Source organism: Anas acuta, chromosome 13 (genome assembly GCF_963932015.1).
Source record: "Anas acuta chromosome 13, bAnaAcu1.1, whole genome shotgun sequence".
NCBI classification, from domain to species: domain Eukaryota; kingdom Metazoa; phylum Chordata; class Aves; order Anseriformes; family Anatidae; genus Anas; species Anas acuta.
Genome location: NC_088991.1, coordinates 1,524,331 through 1,539,785, shown reverse-complemented (window position 1 = coordinate 1,539,785; position 15,455 = coordinate 1,524,331). Strand labels below are relative to the sequence as shown.

Sequence of the window (15,455 nt, the reverse complement as noted above, 5' to 3'; positions counted from 1 at the left end):
GGGATCTGTGCCTTGGCTTCCAACACCACCGACCACCCGAGACAATTGGCAGGGACTGCAGGGCAGGGAGCGGCCACCACTGAGAGGACCTTGAGGAGCCCAAACTAAACGGCTAGAATGGGTATACCCAGTTGCACATTGACCAGTTCATATATATTTATTTGGCTATGCTCTACATATATATCTATATATATATTTATAGCTTTGAAATGTTCAAGACTTGCTAAATAAATATGAAAACAAAGGAAACATTACTTGCACACATTACTGGTTTGGCTGTCATAAAAAATATAGCATATATTTCTCATGGTAGGTACTTTGCTACAGGATAGTGTGCAATAGTGATTATTTTATTTTGTTATGTTATTTTATTTTAATTTATTTCATTTCATTATTTTATTTTTTTCCACTTTCAGAACCTTGTTTGCAGTGCAGAATGCTAGCATCAAATTATCTGATCTAAAGAACAATACAAATTTGCATGCCATTATTTTTTTTTTTTTTGCTTTTTCTCACTTGGGACTCTAGGCTATAGTGCAAAATAATAATAGTAAAAAAGCAAACAAAAAAGGAAAACAACAAAAAAGGGAAACTACAAAACAACAACACTCAGAAATTATTCTAACTACTAGAAAAAGAAAATGGAGACTGAAATATTCCCTGCCTCCATCTGAGATTGTTCATGAATAAGATGGTCCAAAGCTGTTTGCTATAGTTACAGTTCTCACGACTCACTGCTGGCTGGCCCACGTGGAGCTATGACTTCAGTCTCCAGTGCTCATTTATCAATACAATTTCTTTAGTACTGTCATCTCAACACAATATTATTTTTAGCTTCCTAAATAACTGACACTGTTATGATGAAAGCCCTTTTTTCTTTTGTAACAGGGCCACGTAATATCATGTAATTTTTTAGACATCCATATGCTTGTAAGAAATATTGTTCAAAAATATCCACCCAGGAACTGGAAAAATGCCAAATTGACTTTCAGAGACAAACACATTTCACTCTTTGACCTTTTGGCATAATATGAGAACAACAGTAATCAAGGCAGTATTAAAAAACACAGCTGTAGGTAATACAAAGTGCATTTCCTGCATATAATACAAATATAACTTTAAGAAACTAAAGGCACAACTAACTAAATATGTATTACATACTAGAAATGCACAGTTCAAGGTAAATCTAATAGCTTCAAATATTTGTTTATAATGGATATTTAAAGCAGTTTGAAAATGATACGTCATTAGTGAATTGCAAAAAAGTATAATTGCTTAAAATATAAGTAAAATAGACTCTAATATTTGACATCTTGGATCAGTGATAAAATACATCATCACGTTTATGAATGCACTCTATATACAATTAATAAATTATTCTTCCATTGATTAAAAGCATATTAGAGGCTCAAGGATTTTAAGGTCCATTTTTAGGCTGGTGTGGAGGTATTCAAATTCTCCATGATTTTTATGGAAAATTGCGGCAATCAGAGCTGTCAAAACTGGATGTCATCAGCTCCAAATTCTGTACAATTGTTAGTGATGAGCCTGAGCAAGGTATGTATGTGCAGGTTTTGGTCCGCAGGCCCCCCTGGCTGTGGGTAGAAGGTGGTTTTGGGTCTGGCTCTTGCCCAGCCATATCCCAGACCCCCAAAGCTGGTCTGGCTCCCCTGGGGAACAGAGGGAGTCAGGGAAGAGATGCTGGAGGCACGAGGCTGGGACCTGAGGCCAAGTCCTGGAGGATCCAGGTCTCAGGTTCCAGTTCAGGCTCATCCCTAACTTTGGTACAGTCTGCTCCACCTGCCCAAAAACAAGGAAAAAAAAAAAAAGAAAAAGGGAAGAAAGGGAGACAAAGAAAGCACTTTGTTGGCTTCAGGAAATCTGAGCAGAAATTGTTTCAATATATTTACTAAGTCTGTTTTGAAAGAAATGTGCAATAACATCACTGTTACGGATACACAGGCTCTATAACAAGACTTCTAGCTTCCTTGGAAAGTCAGTAAAGGAAATGTGGTTACCTATCCCCCCCGTGTGCCCGCCCCCCGCCCAAGCTAATCAGGTCTTTTAAAAATGACAAGCGAAAAGAAGGATCACCTACTCTGCTATGAAATAACTGTGCCAGCAGCACGATACCTTGGGAAATAAAAATTTCTGCCCATGCAATATAATGCTTTTCTATGTGCTCTAGATATTGAGCTGAAAAGTGAAGAGTCATCCCCAAAATGTTCTACATTTATCAACATATGTACTATCCACACAGGTTCATCAACTTCCAACCCACCAATCTTCTTGAGACTCCGCAAAATGAGTAATACAACGGGATTATCAATTTGAGATGAAAATAACATGATGCCTAAACCCAACACCACTACAACTTCCAAATGATCTGTGAGAAGAAGAGTCCTGGCCCAATTCTACAGGCAGGACTGATCCTGCAAGGCTACAAATTGCATACACGTGAACCCTCCCAGCTGAATAACAGAGGTTGTCCCAAAAGCATTGAGATAAAGCCTAATCCACAGCCTGCTGATGTCAGGGGGGAGACCCCTGTTGACTACTGTGCTCGCAGGGCTGTTTTGGCCATCTCTGGTACCTGGCTGAACCCCAATGGTGCAGTGTGATCCCGCACCCCTCCCAGGAGGATCTGCAGCTCCACTGTGTTGCTGGACTCCAGCACAACCCCACACCAAGGGAACCAGGAGAGAAGCTCCCGTGTGTGAACAGAGATGCAACGTGGTTTTCTTCACTGACTGAATGAGAGGTGGCCATGATCTAGCAAAGGCGTAGCTCATATGGTACAGCCTCTATAAGCTGTATCCATAAAAATACTTACAAACTGTGTCTAATAAAAGTTGGGTTTTCCAGGTTAGAAAATCCCTTAGATCACAGCTGTGACAAATGACATGTGCAGTGTTGATGAGCAATGACAAAGTTTCCATACACAGTCTGGGTTTTGTATGCAATCCCTTGAACCTATGGGAGATCTCAATGGGATAAAACTACCCAGTAAATACAGGCTACAGAATTGGGCTCCGTAACCTTTTAAATAACTGGTGAGTTACTAAATCAACAGCAACGGAAAAGAAGTGGTGTTTCTTTAGAAGAAGGCAGAGCACGCTGCGCTCTCACCTGCCCTGCTTGGATGCGTGCTCTCACCCCGGGCTGTTCGTGCTCTCATGCAGCTATTAGCTCTGCTTCTGAAAGGTTTGAATACTGCCACACAAGAACTAAAAATCTCCACTGTCATCTCTCAAAGAGTTAAACGAACAATATTAAAATACCATCTTCTGTCACATTTAAAGGCAGTTGGATATGTTTTTTTTCCTCTATATTTATATATACAGAGTTCTGATCTAGAAAAACCAATACAATAAACCATTTTACGTTTAAAAACAGGCAGTCTTTGGTGACGCAAAGGCAGAGGTTTTCTTTGTTACCTTCTGCCTATTTCACTCTGTCTCATAAAGTGAATATTATTGGCACTGTCAGAAAGTTCAAGATACTGCTCCACAGACAAAACAAAATATCCATCATAGCCTTGTACCCGTCCAGTGCTTAGAAGCTGCTGTTTCTCTCCGTCTGTCCATGCCCTAATCCCTTCTTCCCCTTCCTGCAGCCGTCTCTGCTCCTTAGTCCAGGCCTGAGCCACAGCTCTCTGCCTGGCTATCTCTAAGACATGGTTCTTTTCTTCTTCTACTGTTGTTCCATACCGAACGTTAAAGCACAGTGCACCGTGCTGGAGCTGTATGTCAGCGAAGCGTCTAGTCCTCCCGTTGATCACGGAAGTCATCTGTGACACTGTGACGTTGACGCCATTCTCCAGGATGCGTCGTCCTCCGGTGTTGCCAATTAGGGCCAAATCTTCCTCCAGAGACCCCAACTTGATAAAGTAGTGCGTATCTCGGCCCTCTATGGTGAAGTGCAGGTTCTCCAGATAGTGAGCGTTGTTGAGTATGGCAGCGATGCGCCGGCTGTCCTCATTAGCCACACCGATAATGTCTGCTGTCACTATACCATCCTTGATAGCAAATTTGATGCCTTTCCCAAACACTGAAGGAATAGCTGCAAACCTTGGTTGTTTCACGCTCTCATAGCACTTGCCATCACTATAACTGGGTGTCATAGGAAGTTGATCCAAGGATATAAAGTTTCGGAGTTGTTTTTGTAGCTCACACTGAATACCAAGGATAGTCTGGAAAAGAAAATACAAAGTTTGCAGGAGAGGAATCTTGTAGTTCTTCATGGTGTGTCACAGTTCCTACCAATATCTTAGCTGATTAAAATGGATCTCCAATTCTTTCACAAAACATCTTGTGCATCTACAGAGCCTGGGTATTTGCACAGGCTTTCTAATCGCCTATCACTTTCTGTCTCTTGGACTCTTTAGTTTCTAGAAAACAAGTGGAAAACATGTTTATCACAAATGCTGTTCTCACTCTTATCCTTCCTTTTTTCTTCCTCCCCTTCTTGAATTGTCACTCTAATGGCTGGACTTTCAACTTATAGGTAAGGGGAAACCTGAATTCAAAACTGTACTCTCTCACATGATTCTAGGCAAATCACTAGGTCTCATTATGTCTTCTGTAAAACAGCAGAAACAGTTTTATAGCCAATTCTTTAAGGAAATCAAGCTGTGAAGGTCTCAGGACACTAGAACAATAGGAACAAGGGAAGTTCATCAGATCTGTAGATCTTTCTCTCCATTGTGGCTAAAAAAATCTCCCTCCAACTGTCTATTTGTCTTTTTACAGTATACCTATCACAATAATCTTCCTGTGCCTTTGTAATAGCTCCTTTAATATCTCAGTGATAATTTTACCTGGACATGCTCCTAAATCTGGAACCAGCTCTGACTCTCCAGCGCTCTGCACACTGTGTAGTCATCTCTGAATGGGAAAAGAAGTGCACTATACGCTGCTGATGTGAACTCACAACTATTTATGCTTTCTTTTCCTGACTACATTAGAGGAAGGCATCTTTTCTCTCTCTTCTTTGTAAAATAATACCTCTTATGGTTAAATGCAAAACATGAACACCTGCTCAGAACATCCATAGTTGGTCCTGTTGCAGTCACATTGATTGCTAGACCCTGAAAGCTGCTGCATGTCTCTTCTTAGTGAAAACAAGCTCTGGGGTTTGAGTTTTACAAACTCAAATCCACAACAAGGTTTCTGTTTTCCTGCAAAGGCTATGCAGAGAAACAGACTTGTAAAGCTGTTTCTACTCTTGGTGATTTTGGCTTCTTTGCTCTCTATGGCTTCTTTGCTATCAAAGACAAAAACTTGGTGTTTTAATTCTTTAATTCCATAAAATTTTGCAGTTCAATTTGTGCACAAACATTTTATCACTTTGCTTTGAAGTTTCTTCATTGTGTTCCTAGAAGTTTCTCTTTAAAACTCGAATCTGATGCCAGTAAATAATGCATAGTTAGACTATTATTTGCCTTGTCTATCACGTTGAAAAAACAGTTACATTGTTTCCTTGTTAATCAGCATTTTCTAATCAAATTGCTTACTTCAGAAATAGAAGCAGTTGAACAGAGTTTATGCTAACCTTTCCAGGATCCCACTCTTGGGTTTTTGTTTGAAGCTGTAGAAGTTCATATGTTGTCTCCAAAGCTTCTATCTCCGGTTTTGGGAACCCAGGTAGTACATTGTGCAACTGGAAACCAAACAGCTCTAGCCAACTTCCAATGTCTACAAAAAAAATAAGTAAGTAAATAAATAAATAAATATTAAGGCAATGAGACATGTAAATCGTAGAAAAAGTGCGTGTAGTTTACAGAAATTCAAGCTATTCAGAAATAATGATTTCACATCAATTTTTGTTTTTAGTACTGGTTATAGCATTTATTTTAGAAAACAAATTATCTGATTACAAAGCATAGCAATACTCTAATCGATTGTGTACCCGCTTCCTACTTATAATGGAAAAAAATTAGAATTATGCTGCCTCCATTCTTCCCCTATTTTTAGCATTTAGAGAAGAAGCAGATGAAGCTATTAATTATTTTACTGATTACCAGAAGACTATAAAAACAGACGAAGCTCTGTAAGTTGTTAGCTACCAAAGAAATAACTTTAATATATCTAAGACTAGAGCCAAATACTAACTTTGAATGTATATAAAGGATTTCTGGAGTATTAAATCCATACCAGAATCTGACCAAAACCTGTATTTTCGTAAGCAATGTGTTACTTTTACCTGTTGTATACTTAGCGACATCTTGGATCCTGCCAACTGGGTAGTTATTTTCAAATGAGTAGAGATTAAATGGTTGTGGGACAGCATTCAGGTGTTTCCATATGTGATGGTTTGGAGTTGTCCACCGACCAGCAATGACATCATAGTCCCGCTGGCCCAGATGAACCAATTTAGTGTGAGAATCATAGAGCCCTCCATGAAAACCAATGACAACCTGGAAATCTGGATTAGTGTCCTGGTAGATCTCTCCATATGGCGTGTACAAAATTTCTTTTATAACTTGTCCCCGACTGCTAAACACTGCTAGTGGTGTTCCAGTGTTATCACAAGCAACATAATATTCTTCCCCACTGCTTAATTCCATTGCAATGAGATGACCTTGAAGATCATAATATAGGGATGTTATTTCTGAGCTAGTATGATTGTACAAGTGAGTAACTCTTATTGGGTTGGAGAGATCAGCATAAAAGAACTGTAGGTGTTGTCCCAGGCTTGATTTACTTGCAACTCGTCTTCCAAGACCATCATAGCAGTATTGCACAGTCCAGCCAGACACTTTGTTGTATGCTTTGTTCAACAGACCATTAGAGTTGTACTCAAAGATCTCATTGCCTCTTTGCCTGAGAAAACCATCTTCATCCATTTTATATTGAATTTCTCCAAGTCTGGTAATGCGATCTCTAAGATCGTATCTCAGAGGAGTGAGGCGTGCGCTGTTTCCATGGCTCAGCAAATTGATGTTGCCGTTAAGGTCATAGCTGTAGCGCCACTGGGTTTTATCATTCACAGACACAGTCTGAAGTTGACCATCAGCATCATACTCATAAAAATACCTAGTTATATTGGCATCCACACCTACGCGTGTATCGCAGATCACCATACGACCCATATTATCATACTGAATGGTCATCCAGTAGGCAATAGACTTTAGAATTTCATACTGTACTTCGATCACCTGACCGTTGGCACTAAAAATTTTGGTATGCTTCATCACAGTGGTGGTTATAACTTGGTTTAAATCATAATTAATCACACTGAATTTGCCAAATTGTTCTGTCCTGCCAGAGACATCAACGTAACGGTACAGATCAATGGGCAGAGGTGTCTCATTTATCATGGCCTGCATACTTGTGACACGGAAATTGTTGTAGCTGTAGTCAAATCTGGCATTTACAAGCCCTTCTTCACTAAACCTGAAGATCTGGCGACTGATAAGTGGACCTGTCCACAAGAAACAGAGGAAAGAGGAAAAGCAAGAAAAGAAATGAATTATGTCCATAGTACACTTCACAGAACTAGCACAGAAAAGCTATGAACTCAAATATACCCTTGCCTCATTGCTACTTGACTATCTCAGACAGTATATTAACTAAGGGTATGGTTGATTATTCTCTCACAAACCTTTATTAATGTTTGCTCTACAAAATATTTGTATGTTATTAACATTTGTTTAAATGAATGCTATTTTATTCATAATTATGATTCCTTTTTACTTACAAGATAATTCTAAACTGAATTTATTTTACATGGTGATTTTCTTCCTCATATAAATAGTCCTTTTAAATTTATGTTACATTTTGGTATAAACAGGGAAACTTACAAACACAAACAATAAACCAACTTGATTTAGTATTTAGCAAATATCCACACAGTGGAATAAAAACAATCAAACATTGTAAGCGCTATTCCAAACCAAGCAGTAAAAAGAAAACTGTATTTCAAACGGGACAGCTATATATGCCCGTGGACACAGACATAGACATATATACACATTTTTTTCTGTTGAAACATAAAAAATAAGAAGACATAAAAATAATGGAATTTCATGCCAGGTAAGTGCGGGATCAGAACCAAAAACTTTAGCAAAGTAGTTATAGTTACACAAACCTGTTTGCCTGTATCTGATGGTACAGATGAACCCATCATGCATTAAGTGTATGGTTTTAATAACCCCAGAAGACTCCTCATAGGTAAATGTGACCTGAGTAGTATCGTAAAGGATCTCGGAAAGCCGGGATTGCTTCGTGTACTTGTAAAGGACCCTGCGACCTGTCCCAGGATACAATGTTTGCAGGAGCCGTCCATCTCTGGTGATGTCCTGGATGAAAGCCGCAGTGCTGTCCGGTGGGGTGTAGATGTTGCGGTAGTACCCAACAGACAGCATGGTCTGCAAGGCATGGCGCACCATGCTGGGCATGGTGACCGAAAGCAGGTAGTCTGACTGGTCGTACTCGAAGATGTAGCGGCGCTGGCTGTGCAACAGGAGCATCACGGACTGCAATCAAACAGGAAGGGCAATGTAAGTGGTTGATCAAGCAAATTATTATTCATTCATCTGGTGAGTGCCTGAAGATTAAGGAAATGCTGAAACAACCACCCACTCTTGTAGGTTGCTCTTACTGTCTGTGTAACTGCGGGTAAAGCTTTCAGCTTCAGCAGACCTGGCCAGCAAGGCAAGGTGGCATAAAGCAGAAGGAGAATGATAATAAGGCTAGAGGTAAGGACCCCCAAACTGGAAGGCAGATGTGGCTCTCAGTGGCATTTCAGCCTCATGCTGACTTGCCATGTTGCTTTGAAATATTTAGGTCATCCTCCCAGGAAGCTAAAACAGAGGGAACCACTTCTTCAATCACAGGTAGAGCATCTGTACCAACAGATGTTTCTACAGGAGGTGGAAAGGCAAACCATACAGTGGTGTGTATGTGGTGTTTAGCTTTTACTGGTATTCTGCATAGCTCTAGCACAGACCTACCCCTTCTTCTGTATGTCTTCTATGAAAGACCACCCCAGAGGCCCCAGTATCCCTGTGCTTAGAGAAGGTTCTCTCTATGTTTTTTAATGTTTAAAAAGAATAAAATTTCTACACAGGTACTAGATATTTTGCCCCAGGTTGGTTAATTGTGGCCAGTCAATGAAATATGTTTTTCTTTCCTTTTTTTTTTTTTTTTTTTTTTTTTTTGGCAGATGAGTATGCAAGCATGGCAAGCAAGCATTTTTCTTTGCAAGTGTTTCTGTTTGGGTTCTGTAAACATCTCCACCAGTCCCATGCAAGGTCACAGCATGCAGCATACAACCCTGCCAGTGAACAGTCACTGTTGAAACAAGTAGAATGAAAGCACAGAGTGAAAATGTATGGGAGAGCTTTGTAGCCTTCCTGCAGCCCTGGTGAGTGGCCTGGATGTTTCAGAGCACTGCGCATCCTTGCTCCAGTGCCTGATCTCAAATGGAGAGTAGATCCTGAGCAGTTCTGAGCTCATGGCCCTGTAAGCAAACTTGTTGGTCTTTTCTAAACCGAGACACCATGCAAAACAAAGTTTTACAAGGAATGTGTGATTGTGCTTTTTCATAGAGTATTGGGAAAAGAAATCAGGAAAAAGGCTTTTTAAAAAAAAGCCTCAGCCCTGTGATGTGTTTAGCAACTTTGTTGGTAAGGCACTGTGCTCTGACAAATAACCAGAGTGCTCATTCAGAGGAGAGAAGACAGCTAAGCCCAGACCAGACTCTCTTGCCCCCCGACCTGTAAGGTGTGTGCCCTCCTGCCCTTGCTGATGGGCACCCATCACCTGCTTGCCAGCCCAGGAGCCCCAACACATCCCAATGTGTGCCAACAGACCTAGACACCAAGCTTTTTTCTGATCGCTTTACTGCTGGTCTGCCAAGCACTTCTAACACACATAGAGTTTATTTTAGCTTCACCTTCAGTCAACAGTCCCCATCCTGCAGTAAACCATGGGCTGAACTCTCTCCTAGCACTGATGTGATGCTGCTCTATATATACTGCTCCCGGGTCTATTTTTAAACTGTCTGCCATTGACAGAGTATGAATAACAAGATCAGAAACATCTCCAATATAATTTTAGTGCCCCTGTGTGCCATTTTACAGCACTTTGTGGCTTTTCCACTTTTGTCCAGGATAGTAAAAGGCTAGACAGTAGAAGGGTTGGAGACTTACTGTCCTATCTAGCCTATTAGGGACACTATAAAGAGAAAACAAAATTAATTCCCTATTCATCCTGATAATATTACAATAGATTTTTGCACTATCTGCACAAATTGGATCCTAATAATTTTAGAGGATTTCAGAGGGGAGCTGGTAAAACATCCATGTTATAAGAGCAGCCAAAGCCTGATCAGCCACGTAATGACTGATGCGACGAAACCAAAGCCAGTGGCAAGAACTGGGGGCTCTCCTGGGAACACGCAACTGCTGGGCACGGCCACTAGATGTCATTTCTGTCCAACACACGCACACAGCCGCTCAGCGAGTTTGTCTGGAGGTAGACAGCAGGATTTGGGATGAAAACTGGAAGTATTCAGGTTTTATAACGCCATCAGCTAATTGAGGAGAGCGACCAAATCAAGAGAAGCCCAATGTCATCAGTGAGAATTAATTCCAGTACTACCATAACAGGGCTCTTGAAAACTTACTGGGTATAACCCTGGAAGGAGGAGAGCTTTTAGAAGACAGACAACTCATCAAGTGGTAATAAATGGAAAAGTAAATAACTAGGAGTTGGAAGTGAACTATATAATTGATTTTTTGATAAAAGGAATTATTGGGTCTTATGAGGTTTCAGACATTACATAATTAACACAACGAGCTATTGACTTTAATGGGCTACAAAATGATATCTCAATGTCTAATTTTGACAGTGAATTCATCTTTCTTTGGCACAAGTAACAAATTGTGAGGAAAGCACATTAAATAGCTGGGAGATTATGTCTATAGTGTGTATGGCTTTCAATAATTTAGTGACAAGTTACAGTATAAGTCAAGCCTGCCACTACCTGAGCCAGTAGGCTTTTGTCATTTGCTCCTACAAGATCAGGATTTGTCCACTTGTGCAGAATTCCAGAATGACAGGTTTAAATCATATGACTTTATTTATAAGCTCATCACAAACTATGAGCAAGCAAAGTGGTTGGAAAGATAAAAAGCATACATCTTTCCAAAATTACGGTCCATTAGGCCCGAAGAAAAAATAAAAGATTCCAAAAGGCACGTTGCCAAATATTTGAAAGCTGTGCTAAACGCCTGTTTACTTGCAATTTGAAGAAGAGCATACAGACAAAAGGAGCCCTGACAAATTTATCTGAACCAAACTTCTGAAGCTTCCAGGGTTTGCCAATCTTGTTAACAAATGCAAGAACCATACTGCATGCAGACAAGGAAGGAATCATATTTTTATGCATCACTTTTTTTTCTCTGGGTTAGATTTAAGTTTTTTTTTTTTTTTTGAGGATCAGGCTTAAATACATTCAAAATAAGTATAGCAAAGTTTATCTTAAAAGTACACATTTGGAACTTTTATATATCGAACTAACTTCAAAGTCACTGGATTCCTTGTGTGTGATTCCTCACCCTCTATCAGTTTTACCTCACCTACCCCCTCCTATCCTTTCCCTGTGGTTAACAGGTTCAGAAAAATGTTCTTCAAACTCAGGGTATAATGGGTAGTCACAGATATTTCTATTTAAGAAAAAAAGTTTTGAAAGATACTATTTGAATATAATTTCACGCTTAGTTCTGGAAGCTTTAAAAATACAGATTGGCTTTTTGGATTTGAGAGACAAAATAACAAATGAGATGCTTGTACAGACAAATGAGATGCTGTTTCTGAGACTGTACAGCATTTATTCTGTCATTTCATGACCACACACATAACTGAAAATTATAACACTCAGGTAATTTAGACATGAAGTCACTATAAAAGCAGGGCAATAACTCATTTCATATTAGTTTATGGGTTTTCCCCCAAATGGGCATCATAAATACTAAAGTAATTTGTCTCCTCGAAGGATTAGTCCATTTCTTACAGCACAGCACCGAACAAGTGCTAGCTTGCACTCACTGGTGCATAATTTTGGCTTAAAAGAAGTGTGTTTTGGGGGATGAAACAGTTCCATTTTGATGACTTATTTCTTTGACTACTTTTATTTACTACAGAATGGCAAAACATTTTTCAGTAGTTGGGAGTGTCCTTTGTTCACTTGCACTTGGAGTGGGACAAAGAAGTCTTCTTACCTACCGATTGAACAGATCTGAGCTGCTATTACCTTTCTTCAGAATTAAATTATGACAGGTTTGAAGTGATGACTATAGGTCTAAGCACCTCCAGACACATTTTTCTCTGGTTATTGTAATTGTATGCATTTTCTATAAATCTTATATACTATTGCACGAGACAGCATCATAACATAACTCACAATATAGTCTCTCTTAGTATCTGCATAAAGAACAAATATTCTTGCCTTGGTAAAATAATCCACTTCTAAAATGACTTACCTTTTCTAAATACGTGTAACTCCATATTTTGCCATCTGCCCATGTTCTGGAAATTATGTTCCCACTTGGATCATACTCCATTTTCTCAGTCCAGGTTCCTCTTTGGATGTAGGTCACTAATCCAGAGTGTGAATAAGTGATATTGACCTCATTGTATTTGCTGATGGGCGACCACAAAACTGGGCGGCCTGTCTGGTCATACATAATCCTAAGAGTGAATTTTCGATGATCATCATAAATCTTTCCTGTTCTGGTTACATGATCAAAATCAATGGAGAGCAGATTTCTATTGTGGGCCTAAACACAAGATACAGGAAGGTAAGAAGACAATGTACCTTAATTACATATGACAGAAACATTTCTGTGTCAGCTCTAATAAAATATGCAATGGCTTAACAGTAGGATTGAGAATTTAGGACATACTAAAGGCAGAAAAATAGAAGATCATTCAGATGAGAAACAGGAGGACCAAGAAACAAAATGTTGTTTGCGTTCAGTGTTGCATCATATAGCTGGATGTTTTCTATATTCACACACCAAACTTTCATCGCCACTCTTCTTTTCCTAAGATTTTATTCTTTTTTCTCAAAAGTGATCTATAGACAGACTGTTTGATTCCAGTCAAAGATGTGTAGTTAAACCCCAAAATTAACAAAATTAATCCTAACTCACCTTCTCTCTCTTAGGCTCCATTAATATCAATAGGTCAGCTGCTGCTGTGGGATAGCCCATGCTAGGTCGCATACTGATGCCAAGGAGGGAAGAGCTGTGCTTGGAGCTCCCAAAAACCCTACTCACCAGTGTCCTCACACTTCTTCCCAAAAGCAGCCTACTCCCAGAGCTTGTGAAAGGCAGTGGCAGAAGTGCCTGCTGCCAGCCGTACTCCTTGCTGCAGGTCTCGGATCATATTTGGGACCTGCAGTATTTGCTAACCTCATCATGTCCTTCGGCAAGGGAACAGGTTGACTGCTTCGACCTGCTAGTGCTTGTGGTCCAAAATTTTCGATTAGAAACGAAGCTCAAAGCTGAGCCATATTTCTGAAGACAAAATATGCTTACCCAGTGCTTTCATCATTCAGTCACTGGGCAGTCACTCTTAAACTCCATTTAAATCCAAGCTATAATTTAGAAAACCATAAAACATTGTTCACTGACTTGTCTTTTTCAGATCAATGCCCAATGTGCTCATTGTATTAATGGACTGAGTTTTATCTAATCACTTGTATTAGTCTATTCCAATTAATACATTCCTTACAGCAGAAATGATGTTAGTTCAGGTGTTAGCGCTGTATAACACAGTGCTTGCTCCTTCCTGAGACCTGGAGGCATAGCAGTAAAGTAAATGGTTAAGAATACCTGTTTAATAATTCAAGCTGTGATCATATGGTGGTTGTGATTAGAAAGAACATTTTTTTTTCTTTCCTCTTTCTGTTTTTAGATACAAAATAATCTGAAAATCTAGAAGAAGCAGGTGTTCTTTCTTCAACTACTACTCCTGCGGTTTTATATACATACATGTCTAACTCTAATACTGTTCATTTACAATAGCTGTAAAATACCTACATACCCCTGTAGACTGCTGTAACTATTACAATTTATGCTCTAATGATAGGTAAGGAGCCCAAGTAAAATGTGATGTTCAGCTCAACTGTATTTGCTTGTATACAGTCTGATGGATTAGTTTATGATAATATATTTCTTTGCAAACTTATTGCAATTTCTGAAAAAACAAAACAAAACAAAAAAAAATCAGTCCTCTTGGTGGTAAAATAACTCAGAAGCAAGCAGAAGATATACCCTGCCTCATATTCATTTACTGTCTATGTACATATTTAATGTTCTTATTGCTATTATTATTATTGCCATAGTATGCAGCTAGGAGAAAAGAAAGTCTTGAATACAAATTGCTTGCAATCTAATTTTCAGGAATGAGATAACGAATATGAATGAAAATCACACAGAGGCAGAATTAGCAGTAAAGAGGATAGCAGCAGTATTTAAAGGCTCACACAGTTAAAATAAGGTTTTTGGGGACATCACTACTTCCTTTATATTCCGTATTTTGTCTCATTTGTTTACTTTCTTATATTAGATTTAAGTTCAATTTAACACCCTTCTTAAGACAAGATGCAATGACACATGGGTAGCAGTCTGCATTTCAATGCTGTCATTGAAATGCTGATTTCAAATCCCAGTGGCTTCTTAGAGATGGCTCCTCCAATGTACATGCAAGTCAGTAAGGAGCCCCTGTGAGAGACTGGAGCTCATGTGCTCAGTTACAAGCCAGTAAAAACTGGTTCTGAAAGCAATATTGGTTCAAAATTTCAGCTGACAAAAATAGGGAGAAAATTCAGCTGACTTCAATAATAGTTTTAGTAGTTCATAAAAATATATATCTATTATTTATTTTAAACACTCTTTGGCTCTACTTCCATTGCTTTTATGGCCAGAAATTTTGCAGATGTAAATAAACACTGTGCACTTCGCTTGACTTTCATTCTCAAATGTAAACTGTCTAAAATGTGAAATCAGATGAGCTGATTGTATATTTCCCTGTCTGTGTTTTGACTTGAGTCAATGTAAACTGATACACAGTGGCTGAGGATTTGACCCTATCATTAGAACTTGCTACAAGGCTGGTAAATAAAAGGAGATAATTTGCTAAATATGATAATAAACAAAGCTGTCAAAGCCTATATCTACAGGACTTCTGACTTGAATTGAGGCCAATGAGTTGCTTCCATTTTTGTTATTTAAAAAAAAAAAAAAAGGTAAAAACAAGTAAGACTGGCCAAGCATTCAAGCTTTCAATTTTGTGGATACTCAGTTATAAAACCTGGATAGCATCCAACACCAAGTTCCTCTAAGTTATGCAAAAGACAGGAGGGAGCAGAGCTGAATTCCAATCAGTATATTACTATGCATCATGCTCATTGATTTTAACAACAGCTTTGCTTCATTTTTA

General features: G+C 39.1%; 1 protein-coding gene across 5 annotated transcripts in view; it reads right to left on the bottom strand.

Annotated features, from left to right (window-relative positions):
• Positions 1-344: 344 nt before the first annotated feature.
• The window catches only part of TENM1 (teneurin transmembrane protein 1), a 918,746-nt gene continuing 903,635 nt past the window's right edge, over positions 345-15,455 (bottom strand). For all 5 annotated transcript variants that reach the window (XM_068696724.1, XM_068696723.1, XM_068696726.1 and 2 more), the window contains 5 exons: positions 12,491-12,787; positions 8,092-8,479; positions 6,205-7,425; positions 5,554-5,696; positions 345-4,192 (listed from right to left, as the gene is read on the bottom strand). In XM_068696724.1, the coding sequence (XP_068552825.1) occupies positions 3,434-4,192; positions 5,554-5,696; positions 6,205-7,425; positions 8,092-8,479; positions 12,491-12,787 (2,808 nt within the window). In that variant the 3' untranslated portion in view covers positions 345-3,433. The remainder of the gene's footprint in view (positions 4,193-5,553; positions 5,697-6,204; positions 7,426-8,091; positions 8,480-12,490; positions 12,788-15,455) is intronic.